The sequence below is a fragment of the Sciurus carolinensis genome, chromosome 7, assembly GCF_902686445.1.
Source record: "Sciurus carolinensis chromosome 7, mSciCar1.2, whole genome shotgun sequence".
Lineage (NCBI taxonomy): Eukaryota > Metazoa > Chordata > Mammalia > Rodentia > Sciuridae > Sciurus > Sciurus carolinensis.
Window position 1 is genome coordinate 53,503,917 of NC_062219.1, and position 25,251 is coordinate 53,529,167.

General features: G+C 33.5%; 1 protein-coding gene across 3 annotated transcripts in view; it reads left to right on the forward strand.

Moving 5' to 3' along the window:
• Window positions 1-18,718, forward strand: part of Wasf1 (WASP family member 1) — a 61,339-nt gene extending 42,621 nt beyond the window's left edge. For 2 of the 3 annotated variants that reach the window (XM_047557079.1, XM_047557078.1), the window contains exons 2-9: window positions 1,247-1,407; window positions 7,411-7,545; window positions 9,343-9,496; window positions 10,549-10,666; window positions 12,790-12,962; window positions 14,457-14,636; window positions 15,954-16,582; window positions 17,482-18,718. In XM_047557079.1, coding sequence (XP_047413035.1) covers window positions 1,275-1,407; window positions 7,411-7,545; window positions 9,343-9,496; window positions 10,549-10,666; window positions 12,790-12,962; window positions 14,457-14,636; window positions 15,954-16,582; window positions 17,482-17,639 — 1,680 coding nt within the window. In that variant the 5' untranslated portion in view covers window positions 1,247-1,274 and the 3' untranslated portion in view covers window positions 17,640-18,718. The remainder of the gene's footprint in view (window positions 1-1,246; window positions 1,408-7,410; window positions 7,546-9,342; window positions 9,497-10,548; window positions 10,667-12,789; window positions 12,963-14,456; window positions 14,637-15,953; window positions 16,583-17,481) is intronic. The other variant, XM_047557080.1, reaches the window with a different exon arrangement.
• The last annotated feature ends 6,533 nt before the right edge of the window (window positions 18,719-25,251 follow it).

Consider the following 25,251-nt stretch of genomic DNA (forward strand, 5'->3'; position numbering starts at 1 on the left):
ACAACTAACAGCTGAAGCATCTTTTCTGTGCCTTGGCAAATTATAACACTCCTTTCCTACTAAATTTGGATCTACTTAAGGCATTTTATCTTTTGCACTTCCTGTGCGGTGAAATAACTTCAAGAATTTCTTTAATTTTTCCCAGCATCCCTTCCTGGGACATATTCCTTCTTTTTGTCAAAACCACATTCCTCACTTGTGACTGTAAGTTTGCCTTCCCTAAGTTCCTCTGGCTGCATATCTAGAGTTTCATGCTAAATGTTGTATGTTATAATAGCAACATTTCACTCTCAGCTCTTCCACTTACGAATTTCATTCCCAGTGTTAACAATTTTTGATTCTTTGCTGCTCTTTCGTCTCTACTAGCCAATTCCCTTTTTCTACTATTTGTCTTATAAAATTTCATATGGGTTTAGCAGTGGGAAGCAAGAAGAAGTCAAAACAGGTATTGACTTTGCCATCTGTGGTAGAATTGAATAACACATGAAGTCTGACAAAACCAACTGACTTGGAAAGATTGGCCACTGATCATGATGCACATTCATATTAACAGTGATTTGTGGACTAGAATGCTAACAGTGAAGTTTGTATTTATGCAGGTAGAGTTCATAGACTGTTTTAAGTGAAATTTGAACCATGTTGTTGGGAGACTGCTGCTGTTTAACTTAACATTGGTTGCTGAAATTGGCACACATAGGAAGCATACAAAGTGAAGACAACCTATAATTCAAAGATGAATTTTTTATCAGTTAAAATTTTGGCAGGTTTGATGAGAGTTTAGGTGCTAGGTAGGCACTTGGACTATTTGATCTCTGACCTGTTGAACACCTGATATGTTTTATATGAAATTGTAAATTTGATAGTACCTAACTTCTTTAAGATTCTTAGGTTATTTCTTAGAGAGGAGCTCTGACACCAACTTTCTAAAGCAAAATTTATGTAGTAAATTTCTATTTATGTAGTAAATAGAAAAAATGATTTTAGGAGAATAATAGGAATGGTAATTGTAAATTCACCATGATGTAGCATCTGATGTTGAAAGTAAGTTTTTTTAAAAAGTGTTTTATGTTATATTGATGTTCTAATAATTGAAAATAAACCAAAGCTAACAAGTCACTTTTGATTCTTTTAGTCAGATAACTATTTTTCTTGTCTTCATACAAGCATACAACTTTATTTAAATGTGATAGAGTCTCTATGTTGGTTGAAGTTGAATAATGTTAATTTCTTTTCTGATTTCCTACAGGTGAACTGGCACAGAGATTGATCTCAAGATGCCATTAGTGAAAAGAAACATCGATCCTAGGCACTTGTGCCACACAGCACTGCCTAGAGGCATTAAGAATGAACTGGAATGTGTAACCAATATTTCTTTGGCAAATATAATTAGACAGCTAAGTAGCCTAAGTAAGTTTTATATCTATTAAAAAATTACTTACAAACCAGAATGTTATGCTTTAGACTTTCAAGAAAATGTGCTTGCAATTAATTGTAGGGAGGATATGTGGTAGAGTTATAAAGTTGTCTTGAAAAATGTAGTCATTTTAAATAAAATTAATGAGTTTTAGGATTATTTCTGGGAAAGGGAAATACAGGCAGAATCTTTGGAACATAATCACATATTGGATAAGAATTATTAAAATCTTTTTAAAAATATGATCCAGTCTATGAATGTAAGACCAGAGTTATACTCTTGCTTGATTGTTACCTGTGTTTACTAGTTTTAGAAGCTTCAACTATTTGTGTTTGAGGACACTGGTATCTCTATATATATATATGTACTTTATTAGCCTAGGAAAATGTTTTCATATCATCAAAGATCTAAAGTGAAAGGATTGGGCTAGTCAAGTGAGTTTTGTCTAAGGGACATTAAAATGGGAATCAAGAGTCTGATATAAAGAAAAATGTGAAAAAGCAAGTGAATTTGGCTGCTGGCAGGTAGAAGGCAAACAGATTAGCCATAGAAAGGTTTATAGAAGGGTTCAGTAGGGGAAAAGGAGTCATGCAGTGTGTTCCCATTTTAAGATTATAGAACTGAAACTGGATGTGGTGGCACACACCTATAATCCTAGGAACTCTGGAGGCTAAGACAAGGAGGATCCAAGTTCAAGGTTAGCCTTAGCAACTTAACAAGTTCCTAAGCAACTTAGTGAGACCCTGTCTCAAAAAATAAAAAGGACTAGGAAGTAGCTCAGTGGTAAAGCACCCTTGGGTTCAATCCCCAGTACCAAAAAAGAGAAAGAAAAAAAGATTACAGAACAGAGCTAGTTAAGGGATTATTTCCCATTCTAAATTTAATCAGGTAGAACATTTAAAACTAAATCCAATCTAGTTTTGAATTAAAGGATTAGTTTTTTAATAAGACACCTACACTTCATTTTAAAGATATAACAAGGTATTCATGGCCTAAATATATTCTGTAAGGAGTCCAAGATTTTTCATATCAGTCATACCCATTAGCATAGACTCTCCTAATATCAGGGTTGGCCTGTCTTTTCCATTTAAATTTTGTCTTCCCTTTCTATAACTTGAGTACAGTCACCCCTTGGTATCTATGGGAGATTGGTTCCAGAACCCCCCCTCAGATACCAAAATCCATAGATACCCAAGTCTTTTATATAATACAGCATTGTGTTTGCATGGAACCTACAAATATCCTCCCATATGTTGCACTTTAAATCATATCTAGATTACTTACAGTGCTTAATATAATGTAAATGCTTATTTAAATAAATATCTGTTATACTGTATTATTTAGAATAAACTAAAAAGGAAAAAGTCTGTATGTGTTCAATACAGATGGAACCATGTTTTTTTGCAAGTATCTTCTATCCAAAATTTGTTGAATTTGCAATGTTGAACCCATGAATACAGAATCTGAAGGGCCAACTGTACTTAGCACAAGATAAAGAGAAGTTGTTAATATAATTTGTTTTAGGTGAGAGTTTGGTCATATATCCTTGTAGCTAGAACATCATAAAAAGTTATGTGCTTATGCAGGTATTCCTCATCTTACCGTGAGATTATTTTCCAGTAAACCCATCATAACTTGAAAATACCTTGACAAAAATGTATTTAATTGCCAGGCATGGTGGCACCTGCCTGTAATCCCAAAGGCTTGGGGGCGGAGGCAGGAGAATTGCAAGTTCAGAGCCAGCCTCAGCAACTTAGTGAGACTCTGAACAACTCAGCGAGACCCTGTCTCTAAATAAAATATAAAAAGTGGTGGGGAAGGTGGCTCAGTGGTTAAGCATCCCTGGGTTCAATCCCTGGTACCAAAAAAAAAAAAAGTATTTAATTTACCTAACCAATCTACCCAACATCATAGCTTAGCAACACAGTACACTATTACATGGCTCATCATCACATGACTGGGAGCCGTTGCTCACTGCCATTGCCCAGAATCATGAGAAAGTATTGTACCACATATCACTAACCTAAGAAAAGATCAAACTTCAAATTTCCAAGTATGATTTCTATTGAATGCATGTCACTTTGTAAAGTTGAAAAATTGTTAAATCAGACCATCATAAGTTGGAGAATCTCTGTATTTGAATGCTCTTTGGGGGTATACTAAATTTTTGCATTGTCTATGAAATAGATGTAAGAATAAATAAAAGACTATTTGAATTTGTTTTAATTATGTTCCTTGTTCCTGTTGGTGGTTATTTTTTCAGGTTAGTTATTGATAGTGAATCACTCAGATATTGTAGTGTTTCTTTAATAGGAAAGTCAATATGCAATGTACCTCTTTTTCTTTCCATCTTTTTTTTAAACTAGTACATTTCAAATATACAGAATAACAGGTTTCACCGTGGTATATTTATACATGCATATAACATGGTTGGTACTTTTGAGTCTAGTCAAAAGAAAAGTCTTTTAACTCACAATATTAACATTATAATTAACCATATTATTTAAAGATATTTTGCTGACTTTTTTGTGGCCTAGCAATGATTGGTCTAATGTAACATGACTTTATACAAAATGTTTATGTGTATGTGAGAACATCAACTTATTAAGATACATGTTAAGAGCATAAAAATGATATTAATAACTTTAGACAAAACATTTCTTAAACAAAAAATGAATTTTCAGTCTAACAGGTAGGTACTTGCTTTTTGTTTATACACAATATAGAATCTAAAACTAATATGACTATGTGTTAATTTACAATAATTAACATTTTTTTGTGTAATCTAAAGAGGACAATAAAAGGAATTTTCAAGTCTGTCTAATGGAGTCCATGTAAGCAACATCTGTCAGTAAGCTAGCCAAATCTGGAAATATAAACATACTGTAAAATATAACTAAATTTAGTTTTAGAATATTCATATTTAGAATAGGAGACTAAATAGATGTTTTCTAAGCAGTTTGTAAAAATTCAAAAACAGAGGAAAAACCTATAAGGTAGTGTAGCAAAGTGTCACAATAAGTGATTACCCAGAAATTAATTTTCCTGGCAGTTTTTCCACTTGATGTGATTGATAACCTGGAATTAAGTCTAAAAGGCCTCTAGATAGCCAGAATAAATAATCCCACACACTAAAGATAAAAATAACCAATTAATCCCTCTCTTAGAGTGTGTTTACTTTTACTTTGATAGTTCAGACAGATTTGATGATGTTATTTCCAAACATTTATGCTTCAGAAGATTAAAAGAGAAGGTAGAGGGAGCACATAATAGAATAAGGCATCACAGAAGCCAACCAGAAATGGTAGTTTACAGCAAAGGGAGGAATTGATCAAAACAACCCAAAAACTGGAAGAAGACCATTTAATGTAAAAGCATAACTTCTACTTTTCAAGGCTGTTTCTGGCTTGGATTAAAAAATAACTTAAAATAATTGATTTTTATAATTAATTCATAGCCATGAGTTTTCAAGAAAAGGGGAAATTATATTTCATTTTTGTATTCCATTTAAGAAGACAAGCTCAGAATGTTTCATAACAATTTTTATCCAAAGTAGTTATAATAATTAATGAATTTAATATACTCTTAACTACTTAGAAAACAGCTATCTAAGAGGATTCTCAGTAATTGAAGTATTCACTTCAGCACTACTGTTAGCACCAAAAGTTCTTGAGAACACAGTAATGAAAATAAAGAATATAGGCTTAGAGCTAGACACTCTCAGCTAGACAATCTTGTCTCTTTATAAAAGTGTACATCCCAGTATTTATGAAATTTTTCCTACTAGAAAATAATTTTGCTTTTTAACAGATGATTACTGAAAACCCAAAGTTCACTTAATGTAAATTTCCTCTTCCCCATTTTATTATCTTAACCACTTGGACTCTATTTCAGGGATTTTTTTTTTTACTGTTCTCTCTGCCCATGGCTTTTCTCTTGTTAAATATAGTTAGTTTGTGCTACCAAGAGAAGGTAATAAAGTCTACTTCTTCCAAATTAATCATAGATAATTTGACAGATAATATATTCATCTATTTTCTGTTGCTGTAACAAAATATCTGAATGTGGGTGCTTATGAACAAAAGAGGTTTATTTCACAGTTTAAAAGGCTGAAAGTCCAAGATTAAGTGACTTCATTCATTCAGCCTCTGGAGAGGGACCTCTTTACTGGAACTGAACATGATTGAGAAATACTGTAGAAAGGTAATAAGCCGAATGCAAGAGAAGCTTAGGGTATAGGGTGGCTTCACTTTATAATAGCCTGTTTTCTCTAGAACTAACTCATTCTGTGAGACACAATGTTAATCCCTTCTGAGAGTGTTGCCCCCATGATGTAATTGTCTTGCACACAGCCCCACCTCTTAACTGTTTCATGTTACCACACTGAGGACCAAGCTTCTAACATATGGGTGACAGTTCATATCTAAACCACAGCATATAGATAGGTAATAAGCTGGAAGGGTAGAAGGATGGATAGATAGACTGGATTGATAACACAAATTAGATTGGTAAACATTCTGAACGGTATGAGCAGATATTAACATTGTGAATTTTAAATTATAGGAACTGATAGAAAAGAGATAGTCATAGGTGAAATCCTTAAGGGAGGCCTGCTAAATGAAAGGTAAATTGGGCCCTTAAGGACCAAAAGAATTTGAAAAGAATGGCGAAGGAAGACATTTCAGCATGTGTGACCTAGGTAAACAAATAGAGGCAAAAAGAAATATATGTATATAAGGGGGATTAAAAAGACAACTGATACTAGGTAAGTGTGGTGGAAACTGACTATGGAGGAGGTAGAACATTAGGTGAAGGGAATTCGATTTAACTTCATAGATAATGAGACATAGGTTCTTGAGTAGAGAAGTGGTATAATGTAAGAGTTGAAATTCAGATATGTACACAGTTGTTTCTCACTTCTCTGGGAGAGGAGGCAGAGTTAGATTTAAAAAGAATGAATGGGATTTTACCTGCTAAACTGCTTTGGCATTTAAATGTGGTAGGGGGGCTGTTAAACTTTTTCTTTAATTATGAAAAAAGCTATTAACCCACTCTCCAGAGAAGTGCAAATGCATTATAAATCTGTCTATAATTTCAGGTGGTACATAGACTAAAACTTAAGGTTCCCTGTGTTAAACTAAATTCTTGAACACCTTTCCACTCCCAAAAGTTAGGTACTGTTTTGTGATTTTACCTGTTGTTGAGCTCTTACTCTGTATCAAGTATAATGTCAGACCCTTTGCTCTATTCTTATAATTTCCTTTTGAGACATACATTTTTATTCCTATTTTACAGATAAGAAATTTGGTATCAAGGTCTCAGAGTGATTTGGATTTGTTTATTAAATTGCCTTTCATATTTACTTAGATGTCTGTTTCTCCCTCTGTTCAAAATTTACCAAAGGTAGAAACCTTCTATTTCAACTTGCTTTTTTCAATAAGAGGAATTTACGTGACTAGAGAAATACACGGTTTTTAAGTTTTTGATGATTTTTTAAAGAAATTTTTATAAGAATGCAAAATATCTCTTGTAAGTGTTCTGAATCTGTGTCTTGGGCTTGGACATGTTTGAGACAGGGCATCCACTAGAAGAATCTTGCATTCTGCCACCTGTCCTGAAATTCAGTTGAGACTAGTATGGAGTCTGTATAAATGTTGATTTGGGATTAAAAGAAACGTTTGTATGTACTTTTACATCATAATCTTCCCTAACTCTCATCAGGTAGGTAGATATCAGTAAAGCAAGTTGATTATTTCCACTTTAGGCACAAGTCATTGAACAGAGGTGGTAGAGCAGGATATAAAATTAGGTTTCCCAGAGTTTGTGGGTTTATTTTCCCACTCTGTCATGACTTAGTGCCTGTAGGGTAGGATTTAAAGTTTAAAATATTTCCAAATAAATGACAAATTTAACAGGACAGTACTCTATTTGTTCAGTATTTATCTCCATGATCATGATCACATTAAATATTATGAAATATGTTCATTTTTACTTAGGTAAATATGCTGAAGATATATTTGGAGAATTATTTAATGAAGCACATAGTTTTTCCTTCAGAGTTAACTCATTGCAGGAACGTGTGGACCGTTTATCTGTTAGTGTTACACAGCTTGACCCTAAAGAAGAAGAATGTAAGTTCATATTTTATCTTCTTCCATGTATATATTTTAGTTAGATGAATATTGTATTTAAGAATGGTATTAAACATGAATTTATTATAAATCTTTTTACCTGTTGTAATACATGTTATAATCAATCAGGGTATTATCTATAAATGCCATCAATGGACTTTCCTGGCTTTTCATTTCTACCTTTTTAAAAAATCTCTTTCTTTCATATACCATTTAGCTCTTAATTTTTTGACATGAAGAAGACATTTTAACCAGACCTTTTCTTCAGTTCTTTCTCTTTTCTTCCTTATAATTTATTTATGTATTTTTGTCTTAGAAATAAAAAAAATTTGAAAAGTATCTGAAATCCTAAGGTTTGCTTCTATAAGAATGTGACTCCTTTTAATGTGCTTATTATTATTATTATTATTATTGTGTGCTTATTGCTAGTCTCATCTACTTGTTTAATTGAATATTACTACCACTTTAAATGAACATTTCAAAAACAAATTGCCAGTATGTAGGGTAGAAATGTTCTATGCCAAGATTAAATCAGGGATATCAGGTTAAAAAAAATGGGGGGGAACCACCACACTACTGGATAAAATTATGGAAGAAACTTTAGTGGTAAAAGCACATTCATGCCTTGGCAGAACACCCTGAATGCTGTTATGTCCCAAATGCCTCTGTTTTTTTAATTTATAAAAAGCAATGGAACTACCAAGAATATAATTTTCACTTATCTACTACTATGGTGTAAAGCATTTGTCTGTATACTTAAAGCCATATTAAATATGTAAAATAATCTACTTTTTAATGTAAGGAAATCACTCTGAAAATTAATAATGCAGCATTTCAATACATACTTTTTTTTTTTTTTTTTTTTTAAGTATCAGGAATTGAACTCAAGGGCACTTGACCACTGATCTACATCCCCAGCCCCAGGCCTATTTTGTATTTTATTTAGAGACAGAGTCTCACTGAGTTGCTTAGCACCTCACTTTTGCTGAGACTGACTTTAAACTCTTGATCCTCCTGCCTCACCTTCTGAGCCGCTGGGATTATAGGCATGTACTACCACGCCCAGCTCAATACATTCTTTATTTTATCATGCTATACATGTTAGTCCAAAAGAAAATGAGTAAATGAAGTTTTTTTTAATTCACCACATATGTGATGGGGCTGTGCCCATTACTGGGGATTCTGATGTACAAGATAGTCTCAGTCTTCAAGAAGCTATGGTTAGGTAGGTAAAAATTTCTATAGTACATATAAAAGTGAAATAGAGACTAATGTAGATCACCTTGTACTTGAAAATCAGTTTCTTTATAGTAAAGTTTGTTTTACCTTTATGGTACTTGTGTAATGCTTATAGTACTTTTAGCAAGAGGTCAACAATGTATTTCTTTCAGAGTTATTTCTGGCTATCAGCAAAAAAAGAAGGAATAAAGGGAGATAGGAAAGAAGATTATAGAGGAAAAGAAGAGAATCTAAGTTGGTACAGACTAAAAATGAAAGATTAAAAAAAAAAGATATATTTGGTGGAAAGTTAGCTGCACATCAGGAATCACCAGGCCCTTCTTAGCCTTAGAAATCAAAGAGTTGAGTTAAAACCCATATTTTATGGGAAAATTAGGCACAGAATGATAGGGATAAATATAATGATAAAGTATTTAAAATGATTCCTGATTCATAAGCCTCTAGGGTCATAACCTTTTGAACCATTCTGACTTTTAAACAAATACAGAATATGAATTTGTTCTATGGTTAAATTATTTTAGGAAAATAAAATGAATTCTTGGTTTTTGTTTGTTTTAGTGTCTTTGCAAGACATAACAATGAGAAAAGCCTTTCGAAGTTCTACAATTCAAGATCAGCAGCTTTTTGACCGCAAGACTTTACCTATTCCATTACAAGAGACATATGATGTTTGTGAACAACCTCCACCTCTCAACATACTCACTCCTTATAGGTCAGTAGGTTAATAAATAAGAAGCCCTGTTATTTATCTCAGACTGCAGATTTAAATGCTAAACTCCCCACACATTCTTAATTTTATTGTGCTTCTGACCAACAGAGAGCCCTTCTTACCCACAACCTTCAGAAACCTTTGTTTCAGTAAGTAGGTGAGTTCCGGCATACAAAAGAAAAAGTCATTCAAGGGGATTGTTTAAACAAATATTACTTGAAAAAGCCACTGTCAAACCTTTTCATATGAAGGGTCAAGGAAATGTTATTGTCCTTTTAACTTAATTTTTACTCAAATAAAATATAAAGAGCTCAAAATTCCACTACACTAACAAAATAAGTATTATTATTTTTGCTTGTTCTGTCTACTCTAAATTTATATATATATCTATATATATGTTAACTTTTTGCATAATTAATATATAGTATCTGTTTTTAAAATTTTTTTTACCACTTAAAATCTAAAATTATTCAGCCTTTCTTTGGAGTTCTCTCACGATTTATTGAATGTGTAATTTAAGATGCACAATGCATATCTTGAATAAAATGGTATTAAAGTAGTTATTTAAAACTGTACATTAGTATGCAAGCTATTGGATATAAATGTTACTATTAAAATGACTATTAGGTGACATCTTTTAGTTTAGAAAATTAAATTTACAAATAATTATACTACTGGAAGTAACAGTAAAATTGTTTTATTCTAAATGATGTTACTGCCTTTTCAGGCTTTTATTTTTGACAGAACTGTTGTAATTATTGAAATTTCTCAAAGAACTTTTAGAAAATTTGGTATTCAATGAAGTTAGAGATGAGAGTTGCCCAGCCATATTTTTAATTATTTAGTACTCACTCTGGAAAGTATCTGGTTTTCCATTTTCCTTAGTTTCCTTCCTCATTTGTAAAAAAAATTGTATTGTTGCAATTTTCTATTTTGGCCATATTTTAACACATTATATTTTACTAATGTGAGAAGAACAAACATTTCAGTAAAATTATTTCTATTATGATTGCCTCTTTGCCTTACTAATATATATTTCAATTAATATATTTCAGAGATGATGGTAAAGAAGGTTTGAAGTTTTATACCAATCCTTCATATTTCTTTGATCTGTGGAAAGAAAAAATGTTGCAGGACACAGAGGACAAGAGGAAGGAAAAGAGGAAACAGAAGGTATTATAAGAGATTTTAAAAATTGAAGTTATTTTTTGTATATTTATGTTTTATTGCATGTATGAAACTTTATTAATCGTGTGTACTTAGACAGTTTTATTTTATTTGGGTCCCTATACCGAAATCATTATAACTGTACTGCTAAGTCTCCTGGGGAAGTGATGAACAATTAGACTATTACAGTATGGTATAATAAGTGCCATAATGAGGTTTGCATAGAGGGTTTGGGTAACACAAAATAGCATCTGCTTTAGCCAGGAGACAAAGCTTTTATAAAGAATCTTGTAGAACAAATGGAAATTAAGTGGACTATGGAAGAGAAGAGCATTCTAGTATGAAGAAATAAAGGAATATTGTATGCAGATATTGGTAAAGTAAGTAAATTAAGCTAATATTTTCTTGCCAAGGAGCACATCTTAAATGTTTTCCAAATGTTTTGGAGAAGTTAGATTCTTACTAAACTCCTGTTAGCTGTCTCTTGTGTTGTCATTTTCCACTTTCATACATTTACTTGGATCTGCTTTTTTTTTTTTTTTTTTTTTTTTAACATTAACGATAATAGAAAATATAGACGAAAGAAGCATCTTGGATTTAGGCAAAATTGTAAAGGAGACAAAATCTGTCTTCATCATTCTTGTTTCTCCTGTAGCTATTTCTGACTTTTCCAGTCCCTATAATGCCCTCTTGCTGTCATCTTCTGTGCTAGACAGTATCTCTGTGTTCTGGTGACTGGCAAACCAGATATGCCTTTGGGTAGGTTTCATTTGCCAAAAAGAGGGATTTTAGATTTTTTGAACTGGAATTTCTTAGATGGACATGTCTATCTAGTTCATTGCCTACCCCATCAAATACCTGACTAGCTTCATTCATGTGTGTTACCTGCTTGGCTCCTTTAGGCATTTGATATTTGTTATACTACTCGAGACTTTTCTCTCCTAATTTGAACTACTTTGTGTTGTATTGTTTAAATATCCTGTGTTCTTTTGAGTGACACAATTATGGGTTAGTTGGACAATAGGATTTTTTTCCCCATGTGTTAGTCAGCTAATAGGTCACTTCCCAGTTAGCATAACCTTAGTAAATTTTCACATTTTGGTTAGAGACAAACAATTTAATTCATGGCAGAAATTTTAAGCCAGTAGATCTGGGGGAGAGGGAGTTTTTGTTTTTGGATGTTTTGTTTTCACCTGAAAGAAATTTCTGACCTTCCCATTTGTTACTCAGACATACCTGTTAATCATTTTTATATCACTGTGACTAAAACACCTGACAATAACGACTTGCAGGAGGAAAAGTTTATTTTGGGCTCACAGTTCCAGAGGCATAGCCCATGGTTGGCCCACTCCATTACTGTGGGCCTGATGTGATGGTGGAGCATCATAGCAGGAGGGTGTGGAAAGGAAAACAGCTCATCTCATGACAACCACAGAGCAGGAAGGGAAAGTAAGGTGCTAGGGACAAAATGTAACCTCAAAGGCATGTCCCCAATGACCTACTTCCTGCATTCACACTGGGACACCCAGTATAGGAATCCTTTCAAATTATTAATCATCAAATGGATTAATCTAGTAATTAGGTTATAACTTTGATTACTGAATCATTTGACCTCTGATCATTGCTACATTATCTTCTGAGCTTTTGGGGGATACTTCATATTCAAACCACAATAGCATACTCTGATATATTCAGCACATCAATTCAAAATTGTGGTTACGAAACATGGCAAGGACAGAGCCATACACCTGTAGTCCCAGCTACTCAGGTGGCTAAGGCAGGAGGATGGCAAGTTTGAAACCAGCCTCAGCAATTTAGTGAGACCTTCATTTCAAAATAAAAGAACAGAAAGGGCTGGGAATGTAGCTTGGTGATAGAGTGCTTGCCTGGCATGTGGGAGTTCAATCCCAGTATTGCAAAAAAAAAAAAAGGACAAGAAACTGAAATAACAGCAAACTAGGTAAAATTGAACTCTGAATGTGTAAGTGAACTGTCCATGTTACTTTTATTATATTATGATACTGTCTTTTTCAGTATTTGAACTTTTCAAATTTTATTTTGATAGGTGTAATCTCTTTTTAAAAATTGGCATTTCAGCATTTGGCTTTGTTTCAATACATCTGTTATAGCAGAAAAATCTAGATCGTCCTCATGAACCAGAAAAAGTGCCAAGAGCACCTCATGACAGGAGGAGAGAATGGCAGAAGCTGGCCCAAGGTCCAGAGCTGGCTGAAGATGATGCTAATCTCTTACATAAGCATATTGAAGTTGCTAATGGCCCAGCCTCTCATTTTGAAACAAGGTTTCTTTTATTTCTTTTATTTGTTGTTATTTTTAAATTAATGATAAAACATTGGCTTAATTCACAATATCTGTACTGCTGAGTCTTGAGTCCTCAACTGTTAAACTGGAAGACCCTGTTGTAAATATAAAAATCATATCAAGACCCTGACCATTGAGCCTTCTGAATTTTGACCTTGGGCAGGTCATTCTTGTATTTGGACTTTAGTCTTGTTATCTGTAAGAGGTAGTTGGAGTCAATGATTTTCAGTGTTGTTTTAACTTTCATCTGAAGTCTTAACTCTTCAATGTTTCAGGTTTACTGGAATTTCACAGTAGAGTAGGATCTGGAATTTTTTTAATGTCTTATTGATTTATTGCATATAAAATGGTAATTGAGAGGGGTTCTGTTTTGTCCTTTTCTGTCCACTGACTTCCTTTCTGAGCTACATTTCCCACCTCAGACACATCAGGACCTTTAAAGAAATTTACTCATCTTCTTTTGCAGAAATATAGAATTGGCCCTTTCCAGTTGTCAGTGGTCAACAGGCCCTGTCTATGTAACAAGCTGCCATAGCAAACACATTGCATTGGCATGCCTCTGAAGAAATTTATGTGTTTTCATATTGACTATTTAATGTAAAAGAACTGATTGTTTTGTTTTGAATAATACATGTAAATTATTAGACCATAAGTGTGAAATATTTTGGCCTATTTTAAGAGAAATACACATCTGAGAGATTATATTTATATGCATTATTGAAAGAAACTGAAAGAATTGAGATTTTAAAATAATAATCTATATACAGAATATTTCTATTACAGCTAAATAAGGTGTTTCTGACTTGATCTGGGTATATCTGTTAAATCCAACTTTGTCCCCAGATGGCACTACAATCTGTAAATATAAAACTTTACATGTTCAAGATAAAATTTTGCTTAAGTCTGATCTGGATCGCATGTTGCTATGTTACTCAGCTATTTTCTGAGGACTTTCCCACCTTTGAAACACTTAAAGGACACAAAGAATTGAGCTAGTCATCTGTGTGATGCTGGAATTCAGGGAGGCCTTTTGGAAGCTCTAAGTTTAAGGGAACAAGTTCTCTTAAAAATAGTGGAGAAAATTTCAGTTTTCATATTCAAGCTGTCATTGGCAGCTTCTTATAAAGAAAAAAATGAAATATGGGCAGAATTTAAACATGATTTGCCAAAGTTAATTATTTTGGTGTTGATTATATGTGTAATGCTTTTAATTCTTGAAAACTAAATTAATATTTCATTATAAAGTAATAAAGTAACTGATGATCACCATAATAAGATTAAATTAGCAAGTAAATATTGCCTTATGAATGGCATTCTTTGTTTTAAAAGCAGGATTTATTAATACATTTCTGTAAGAAGTTTTTTAAAAATAGCTAAACTACTGGTATTCAAAGGTAAACTAAATATTTTATTTAGAGCACTTTATTTCTCCAGTAATTCAAGAAAGTACACTGATACTGTGTATTTCTTTTAGACCTCAGACATATGTGGATCATATGGATGGATCTTATTCACTTTCTGCCTTGCCATTTAGTCAGATGAGTGAGCTTCTGACTAGAGCTGAGGAAAGGGTCTTAGTTAGACCACATGAACCACCTCCACCTCCACCCATGCATGGAACAGGAGATGCAAAACCCATACCCACCTGTATCAGGTATGTTGGGACAAGCATAAGATGTTTTATTGTTAAGGGTTGGTAAACTTTTTCTTTAAAGGATCAGATCCTAAATATTTTAGACTTTCTGGGAGTATGATTTCTGTCACAAGTAATCAATTTTGTCATTGTATGAAAATAGCCATACATGGTATATACCCGAATGAATGTGTCTGTGTCTCAGTAAAACTTTACTTATGGAAATGAAGAAGTGGTCACATTTGGCATGTGGGATGTAATTTTCCTTTGATTAGAGCTGATATATTCTCCAGGGAAATTTTAGTTAATAAGAATTTGCTTTAAAGAAGGTATGTTTGATTTTGTTATAGCTTTGTTATCAAGCATATCATTAAGAAAAAATAAGAATTTTTTGGAATGTCATAAGGATCTAAGAAATGGGAACCAAAGATGTGGCTATGAATACTTATAATAGTTTGAGAATGGCAAAGACAATTAGCAGTTGCTTGTTATAATCTTTTAGTACTGCTACTCTGAAGTTTAATCCTCTTCAGTTATCCAAGTATACATTTTTTAATAGATATTAAAGAAATTTAGAGATCAGTTTCACAATTTTCAGTTAAAAAACTAACCTTTTATTACTGGCTCATTTGTTGCTCCAGCCTCAAGAAGAAAGAGGCTGTAAATTTGCTTTTGTGGTTTTAATTAGCTATCATCGACTTCACTGAAAAGGTATATGATGAGTCTTAATAGCTGCAATATAAGTACAATATTGTATTAGTCACAAATATTGCTATAAATATTGCAATATGATAAATATTGAGTCATTGCAGAGACTCATCAGTAGAATTGAGAATTTTATTTATCGACAAAGTAAGCATAAAATGCTTGAGTGGATATGAAAGGTGCATGAGAGGATGAGCCTGTTTAGAATATTACAAAGCAAGCAGGGCATGGTGGCATATGCCTGTAATCCCAACAACTCAGAAGCCTGAGGCAGGAGGACTGTAGTTTCAAAGCAAACCTCAGCAACATAATAAGACCCTGTCTAAAAAAGAGAAGAGAAAAGAAAAAGTACTGGTGATGTGGTTCAGTGGTTAATTGCCCCTAGGGTACAATCCCAGGTATAAAAAACTAAATAGAATATTACAAACCAAAGTACCACCCCCTAATTTTCTCACTGATGTACTTTTAATTCTCACTTCTTCTGAAATAGTGTTAAAGAATTTAAAATTTCTACAGGAACATGTTTATGCATCTACTTTGATATAATTAATAATAATAATAGTTTCTGTAGGGCTTTTTTTTTTTCCAGTTTTTCTGTTTTAATAACTTGCTAGGATTTCTTTATCATTACAGTTCTGCTACAGGTTTGATAGAAAATCGCCCTCAGTCACCAGCCACAGGCAGAACACCTGTGTTTGTGAGCCCTACTCCCCCACCTCCTCCACCACCTCTTCCATCTGCCTTGTCAACTTCTTCATTAAGAGCTTCAATGACTTCAACTCCTCCCCCTCCAGTACCTCCCCCACCTCCACCTCCAACCACTGCTTTGCAAGCTCCAGCTGTACCACCACCTCCAGCTCCTCTTCAGATTGCCCCTGGAGTTCTTCACCCAGCTCCTCCTCCAATCGCACCTCCTCTAGTACAGCCCTCTCCACCAGTAGCTAGAGCTGCCCCAGTTTGTGAGACTGTACCAGTTCATCCACTCCCACAAGGTGAAGTCCAGGGGCTGCCTCCACCCCCACCACCGCCTCCTCTGCCTCCACCTGGCATTCGACCATCATCACCTGTCACAGTTGCAGCTCTTGCTCATCCTCCCTCTGGGCTACATCCAACACCATCTACTGCCCCAGGTCCCCATGTTCCATTAATGCCTCCATCTCCTCCATCACAAGTTATACCTGCTTCTGAGCCAAAGCGTCATCCATCAACCCTACCTGTAATCAGTGACGCAAGGAGTGTACTACTGGAAGCAATACGAAAAGGTAATTTTCTCAGGGCCATCAAAAGCATTATGGTAGCATTGAAAATTTTCTAAATATTTAAGACAACAATGCATTCCTCATTTATAAAATTTTAGTTGATTGTTTTTATACAAAAGTAAAGCTATGTCCAACTTATATTTTAAATTATTTTTAAATAATTTAAATACAAAATATTTAAAACATCTAATCATTTTATTTTCATATTTAGGGGTTCTTAAAAAGTGTTTATTGAGTTAATGAGAAATTTAAAGCATCAGATGTAAATGTATAGAAACTTAAATTCTTTTGCTTAGTGTATATATATATATACACACACACACCCATTTAAAAATGTTTTTTTTCCTTCAGTGTCAATGCTCTTCATTTGGGATAGCATTAACATTGTTCTTCTAGATGCCTGTAAAGGGTTAAGGTTCTTCCCTTAGTTACAAAAGAAAGACTTTTTGATAGGATAGTTATTCATTTATTCAATTAGCTATTGTTTGCCAGGCATCAGAAGTATAAAATGAATAATAGTGCTTTTCCTTCAAGTACAGAGGATAGTAAAGTGACAGAAAATATATTGTGTTTAATTTATTTGACCATAGTGGTAATAGAAGAAATGTATCATCTGGTTAACTTTTTAGGGGGTAGTAAATATGGAAGTTCAGTAGACCATGATAGATAAATGAACTGTAGATATCTGTTGGGTGAATTTTACTAATTAACTCATAAATGATGTAATGAAAGATTTAATGCCTCTCTCAATATGATTACTTCATATTATTTTAATAGATCTTGCTTTTTTATTTTCCTAATAGTATTTCTCATATGTATTTAATTTTATGCCAGAAATATTAATACTGTCTAGTGTTTAGCATTTTTGATTTAAAATGAATGGTTTGGATTTACTATATCAGGTATTCAGCTACGCAAAGTAGAAGAACAGCGTGAACAGGAAGCTAAGCATGAACGCATTGAAAATGATGTTGCCACCATCCTGTCTCGCCGTATTGCTGTGGAATATAGTGATTCAGAAGATGATTCAGAATTTGATGAAGTAGATTGGTTGGAATAAGAAAAATGCATTGATAAATATTACAAAACTGAATGCAAATGTCCTTTGTGGTGCTTGTTCTTTGAAAATGTTTGGTCATTATAGTGTTTTGCTTTCTATTCCTTATAATAAATAACCTTTTTCCTCCATAATTTTTGATTTTGAAGAAAAGTATTAGCATACATTTCAAACTAAATATTTTACAGTGGTTTATCTTTTTTTTTTTTTTTTCCCTGAAAAGACATAATTTGGTCCAACAACCACTAAGTATTAAGCATGGGCAGCTGTTGTTAGAGTAGCAGATTCAGTTTTTTGATATATCTTAATTGTGCACTTCGTGAATTTTAATTTAAAGAAAGCGAATGAGATTGAAATCTTGAGGGCAGCTGTAATGTTAATGAGCCTTATTCCATTTCCTGATGTTTTAAAAGAAGAAACACTGCCTTGATTATATGAATACACTCAGAAAGTACATTTAGCTTGTAGTGTTGAATTCTCTTAAAGGAATGCTTAAATTTTTTATTATTATTTTATTGTTTTAAATACTTGCCTTATTTGAATGTTTAGCAGTACTCCTTTCCCACTTATATATTGTGTGATACAATTTTGCTTGCCTATAGGAGTTTAAAAATTTTCCATGTGAAATACTCTGAATTAAACATACATGTAACTTACATAACTGTTAACAATAACAGTCTGATTTAATAAATGGTTCATTTTAAAGGTTCATGGGTGTTGCTCTTTGAATAAAACTGCTTCTGACCACTTATCAAAAACTCCAAAGTAGCTTTAAGTACTACAAAGCTGGGCGATGGCACATGTCTATAATCCCAGCAATTTAGGAGACCAAGGCAAAAGGGGACTGCATTTGGGGCCAACCTCACAACTTAACAAGACCCTGGCTCAACATAAAATTTTAAAAGGCTAGGGATGTGTTAGTGGTAGAGTGCCCCTGGATTCAATCTCCTTTATTAATAATAAATAATAAATGAAAATTTAAAAAACTACTTCAGCAATATAATTTTCTGTTGTACATATTCATATTGTCTAGTAGCTTTTATGTCATTTTTTTAGGTTAAAAAATCTATATTTTCCGACTTCTTGTGATCTTAAATTAAAACTCAACTTGCCATCTAATTTCAGCATACCTTGTCTTCATTTTAACTGCATTCTTTATGTTTTATAATGATAATATGAGTTGTTAATATATACACAAGCAGATTCAGGGTTCAAGGGGAAGCACCATTATTATCAGATTATCTAGTTTGAAAAACTAAATGAAGTTTGGGTAAATGAATTTTAGAAGTAACTGCAGTATTCCACCCTTGCCTGTATCTGCCTCTTTTGCAATACAGTTTACAGCTCTTTCCATCAAGAGGTGAGTACTGTTCCTGCTCCCTTAAATCTGGGTATCCCTAAGGTTTGCTTTGGCCGTTACCCTATGCAAAAATAATATGCCAATACTAAACTAGGCCTCAAGAGGCCTTCCAAGTTTCAGTTAACTCTCTCAGAACTCTCTCTCTACCCTGAGAGTAAGCCCAGGCTCACTTGCTGAAGACCAGAATCCTCATGGAAGAGAGTTATACCAAGTAAGACCAGCCATGCCCAAGATCCCCTTCTGGCTGACTGTAGACAGGTAAGCAAGCCCATTCAAGACAAGCCTAGGGGCTGGGGAGATAGCTCAGTTGGTAGAGTGCTTGCCTTGCAAGCACAAGGCTGGTTCGATCCCCAGCACCACAAAAAAAAAAAAAAAAAAAGACAAGCCTAGCCTAGCCTAACCACTGACCCATTAACTCATGCACAAAAATAAAGGCTAATTTTCTTACACCTAAGTTTTGAGGTGAATTATTTCATGCAACATTATTGTGGCAATAAATAGTTGAGCTGGGTGCAGTGGTGCACACCTGTAATCCCAGCAGCTCAGAAGACTTGAGGCAGGAGAATCATAAGTTCAAAGCCAGCCTCAGCAACCTAGTGAGGCCCTGGTGCCCTAAGCAACTTAGAGACCCTGTCTCTAAAAAATAAAAAAGGGCTGGGGATTTGGCTAAGTGATTAAGCACACCTGAGTTCAGCCCTTGGTACCAAATAAATGAAAATAGTTGATACATGTTCAATATTATTATCAAGTGACTTGTATCACTTGGTTATTTAGGCAAAAAAAAAAAAATTAATGACCTATTATCTTCATAGAACAGAAATAAGGAACCACGTTCAATTGTACTAATTCAATTTGGTTATAAAAAACACATGGCTTCAACAAATAGGATTTGACTTGCTCTTTTGGGTAGCTTAGTTTACACCAAGAGCCTACATAGTCATTCAAGGTTTGTTTCTAACTTTACAAAAATGCAGGTTCAAATTTAACTGAAGAAAATATGACACAATTAAAGTCTGTCTTCCCAAGTGTGCTTATGGTTAAAAGCTGGCAACTTATATATATATTTTTTAATAAAGCTCAACTACAGCCACATAATGAAAACATATTGTTACTGGTGTTGCAGTAGTTAAGGGTAACAGAAAGGAAGTTGGCAAAGATTTTCTAATAGTAAAAGTAGAGGCATTAATCACTAAAGCCTAGCATTATATATCCTAAATAGGTAATGATAGATTTTGGTGGGTTTTTTTTGGTTTTTTGTTTTTTTTTTCAGAACTTTTCTGGGAGATAAGAAAGTGCCTGCAGGCTGAAGAGGCCACATATGTAGTATTTACTATAAAATCAGAATAATCTTTTAATCTAGATATTCAGCTTAACCTGCTGAAATAATTTTGCAGCAAATCATTCAAGTCAGTTTTATTACTATAAGAAGAAAGAAACTGGATAATGGCTAGCTGTTTATCATTGAAATATTTCATTATTCAGGAAGTTACACATAAACCTAGAAAAAAATTGTGTACTCTGGGGTAATAATTGGCCTCACTTATGTTGATTGAGGTCATCCATTTATGCCCATATTACTAAATCCAGTGAATACATTAGTGCTTATTTATTCTCTATTCTGTTTATTCTGCCTCTTCAAGACTTTCAGTCCTTCTTGACACTTGTGACACTGTTTCTTCCTTTTCTCCTTCCCAATAATAGAAGGGGGAGAGGGCAGTCAGTACCTAGCAGCCGTGGTATGTGGGATGAAATGCAGTCATTGTGGAGGGAAAGTCTCTACATCTTTTTCTAAGTAAGGGATAGCCATAAGCTTCATATTGTGACGCATTTTAAGCTATCACTGCTACCTTTCCCAACTTAAAATTAATTTGGGCAGATGAGATGACTTCAAAAGCATTTTCAGGTTATAAATATTTATTAGAAGATATTTAAATAAGAATAATATTCATTTGGGTTGTGCTATGTAAATTATGAAACACCTCCATTTCCACTTTTAGAAAATCTTACCCTTTCTCTACCAACTTATTTCACATCCATATTTTCACAAAATCATCTCTGATCACCATAACTGACATTCATATTCCTTTTGAATTTTTCTAATTCTTTTATTATAAACCTGCCTCAGGTTGTACTATTTTGCATCACAGTTGTTATCTACTTGAAACTGCCAAATAGATTACTCCCAAGACAACTGAAATGTTTATTAAATAGGCAATTCAAAATATCTTCTTATAAACAGGTTCAGAAATACCCTCTTTTTCATTCTTGCCTGTGGGCTTTTTTTTTTTTTTTTTTTCTTTTTTTTTTTTTAATTTATAAAGAATAGAAGTTTATGTGGCTTACAGTTCTGGAGGCTGGGAATTTCCAGAGGATGATGCCAGTTTCTGTTTAGCATCTGGTGGAAGGCCTTCTTGCTGCTTCCTTCCTAGGCACTGCTCTTGTTTGAAATTTCATTTTCCACTAAACTCAGTAAACCAGTAGATGTTAAATTAGTCCTAATTTCATCAGAACTCTGTGTGTGTGTTTGTATGTGTATTTTAATAAGTAGAAAGTGTAGGAATGAATCTTCTGGCCCCAAATTGAAAATCATATCTCAGAAGCCATTTCTTAAGGAGAGGTTAAAACTGATTGTTTTAATATGCTGATTTTAAGTCCTTTGGGTATAGACCAAGGAGTGGGATAGCTGGGTCAAATGGTGGTTCCATTCCAAGTTTCTAAGGAATCTCCACACTGCTTTCCAGAGTGGCTACACTAATTTGCAAACCCACCAGCAATGTATGAATGTACCTTTTTCCCCATATCCTCGCCAACACCTATTGTTGCTTGTATTCTTGATAAGATGGAATCTTAGGGTAGTTTTGATTTGCATTTCTCTTATTACTAGAGATATTGAACATTTTTTCATGTATCTGTTGATTGCTTGTAGATCTTCTGTAAAGTGTCGATTCATTTCATTAGCCCATTTGTTACTAGGTTATTTATATTCTTGGTGTAGAGTTTTTTGAGTTCTTCATATATTCTGGAAATTAGTGCTCTATCTGATGTATGAGTGGCAAAAATTTTCTCCCAGTCTGTAAGCTCTCTCTTCACTTTGCTGATAGAATCCTTTACTGAAAGAAAGCTTTTTAGTTCGAATCTATCCCAGTTACTGATTCTTGCTTTTATTTCTTGTGCTATGGGAGTCATGTTAAGGAAGTCTGATCCTAAGCCGACATGTTGAAGATTTGGACCTACTTTTTCTTCTGTAAGATGTAGGGTCTCTGGTCTGATTTCAAGGTCCTTGATCCATTTTGAGTTAAGTTTTGTGCAGGGTGAGAGATAGGGGTTTAGTTTCATTCTGTTGCAAATGGATTTCCAGTTTTCCCAACACCATTTGTTGAAGAGACTATCTTTTCTCCATTGCATATTTTTGGCACCTTTGTCTAGTATGAGAAAACAGTATTTATTTGGGTTTGTGTCTGTGTCCTCTATTCTGTACCATTGATCTACCTGTCTATTTTGGTACCAATACCATGCCGTTTTTGTTACTATTGCTCTGTAGTATAGTTGAAGTTCTGGTATTGTGATACCCCTACTTCACTTTTCCTGCTAAGGATTGCTTTAGCTATTCTGGGTTTCTTATTCTTCCAGATGAATTTCATGATTGCTTGCTCTATTTCTGTGAGGTACATCATTGGGATTTTAATTGGAATTGCATTGAATTTGTATAGCACTTTTGGTAGTATGGCCATTTTGACAATATTAATTCTGCCTATCCAAGAACATGGGAGATCTTTCCATCTTCTAAGGTTTTCTTTAATTTCTTTCTTTAGTGTTCTGTAGTTCTCATTGTAGAGGTATTTCACCTCTTTTGTTAGATTGGTTCCCAAGTATTTTATTTTTTTCGAAGCTATTGTGAATGGGGTAGTTTTCCTAACTTCTGTTTCTAAGGATTCATCACTTATGTATAAAAATGCAATAGATTTATGAGCATTGATATTATATCCTGCTACTTTACTGAATTCACTTATGAGTTCTAAAAGTTTTCTGGTGGAATTTCCAGGTTCCTCTAAATATATAATCATGTCATCAGCAAATAGGGATAGTTTGAGTTCTTCTTTTCCTATTCATATCCCTTTAATTTCTTTGGTCTGTCTGATTGCTCTGGCTATAGTTTCAAGGACAATGTTGAATAGAAGTGGTGAAAGAGGACATCCCTGCCTTGTTCCAGTTTTTAGGGGGAATGCTTTAAATTTTTCACCATTTAGAATATTAGCCATGGGCTTAGCATAGTTAGCCTTTACAATGTTAAGGAATGTTCCCACTATCCCTATTTTTTCTAGTGTTTTGAGCATGAAGGGATGCTCTATTTTATCAAATGACTTTTCTACATCTATCTAAATAATCATGTGATTCTTAACTTTAAGTCTGTTGGTTTGGTGAATTACACTTATTGCTTTCCAGATGTTGATCCAACCTTGCATCCCTGGGATAAAACCCACTTGATTGTGGTGCACTATCTTTTTAATATATTTTTGTATGCGATCTGCTAAAATTTTGTTAAGAATTTTTGCATCAATGTTCATTAAGGATATTGGTCTGAAATTTTCCTTCCTCGATGTGTCTCTGTCTGGTTTAGGTATCAGGGTGATATTGGCTTCATAGAATGAGTTTGGGAGGGTTCCCTCCTCTTCTATTTCATGGAATACTTGAGGAGTATTGGAATGAGCTCTTCTTTAAAGGTTTTGTAGAACTTGACTGAGAACCCATCTGGTCCTGGACTTTTCTTTGTTGGTAGGCTTTTGATGACTTTTTCTATTTCATTTCTTGAAATTGATCTATTTAAATTGTGTATGTCCTCCTCATTCAGTTTAGGTAATTCATATGTCTCTAGAAACCTGCTGATGTCTTTGAGATTTTCTATTTTGTTAAAAGCATAGATTTTCAAAATAGCTTCTAATTATGTTTTGTATTTCAGTTGTGTCTGTTGTGATATTTCCTTGTTCATTCCGAATTTTAGTAATTTGAGTTTTCTCTCTCCTTCTCTTTGTTAGTGTGGCTAAGGGTTTATCAATTTTGTTTATTTTCTTGATACTAGCTTTTTAAAAAAGGAAAAGAAACCACCTCCCTAAATTGAAGCAAGTATAAAATATTTAAAACTTGTAAATAGTTCAAGAAATTCCTTTTTAGAATCCATTATCTCTTTAATATTCTCTTAATAGAAATGCAAGTAAATTGGGACTGGGTTTGTGACTCAGTGGTAAAGGCTTACTGGGCACATCTGAGCCCCTGGGTTCAATCCTCAGCATCACATAAAAATAAATAAAGGTATTGTGTCTCTCTACAACTAAAAAAAATATATTTAAAAAAAATTTTAAATGCAAATAAATCAACACAAGATGCTCATTATGTAAAAATCAGGATTTAAAGATATCTTTTCTGCATTGAACTAATGAAATGGAATATCAAATTATGGACTTTCTAAGTTTTGTCATATGACTAATTAAAGTTATAACTGTAAACAGATGAAATGTATAGGGCCTTGTAATACAAAGAATAAGTTTTTTCCTTTATTCATTGATGTATTGAGAACAGTTTTATTTATGTTCTGTATGACTTGGCTATAAAATTCAGTAGTCATTTCTGTTGCTTTTCAAGCCTGACAAACAGACTCTGAATAAAGAATGAATACCAGCCTTGAATGAACATTTCAGACACTTTTTTTTTTAAGGGCTAGTTATCAATACCTTTTTCTTATTATTGTAAGGCCAGCTGCTCTGACTTTTCTTTTTTCCCCTTTAGAAAAAAAAGAAACAACAGCATGTATTGAAGTCATCTTTTTTAGGATACTTTAGTTTCTTTTCTGTAAATTTGGTAATGATTTTGAATATCAATATGAATGTGATCCTTGTGGGCCATTTGTATATTATATTCAAAGACTTTTTGGTAAATTTCTTATTTATCCATATTGCCTTTAGACTAGATTTTTCAATACTACTCTTGATATAGGATCCAAATGTCTTCAGAAGTACTAAAATTTCCCATCTACCTCTCTGACCTGGAAACAGTGTTAAAAGACACAAAAGCCATTAAATCACAATATGTCTTCTATAATAACATCTTCCAGTATTACTTAAAGCATCTATTTGATTCTTACCTAGGAAAGCCATGAAGTGTACTTTAAAATACATAGGAACTATTTAGACCATTCCAAATAAAGGAACATAACTCCTCTTATTAATGATTTATTTTTATTATATATTATTATATTTCTTT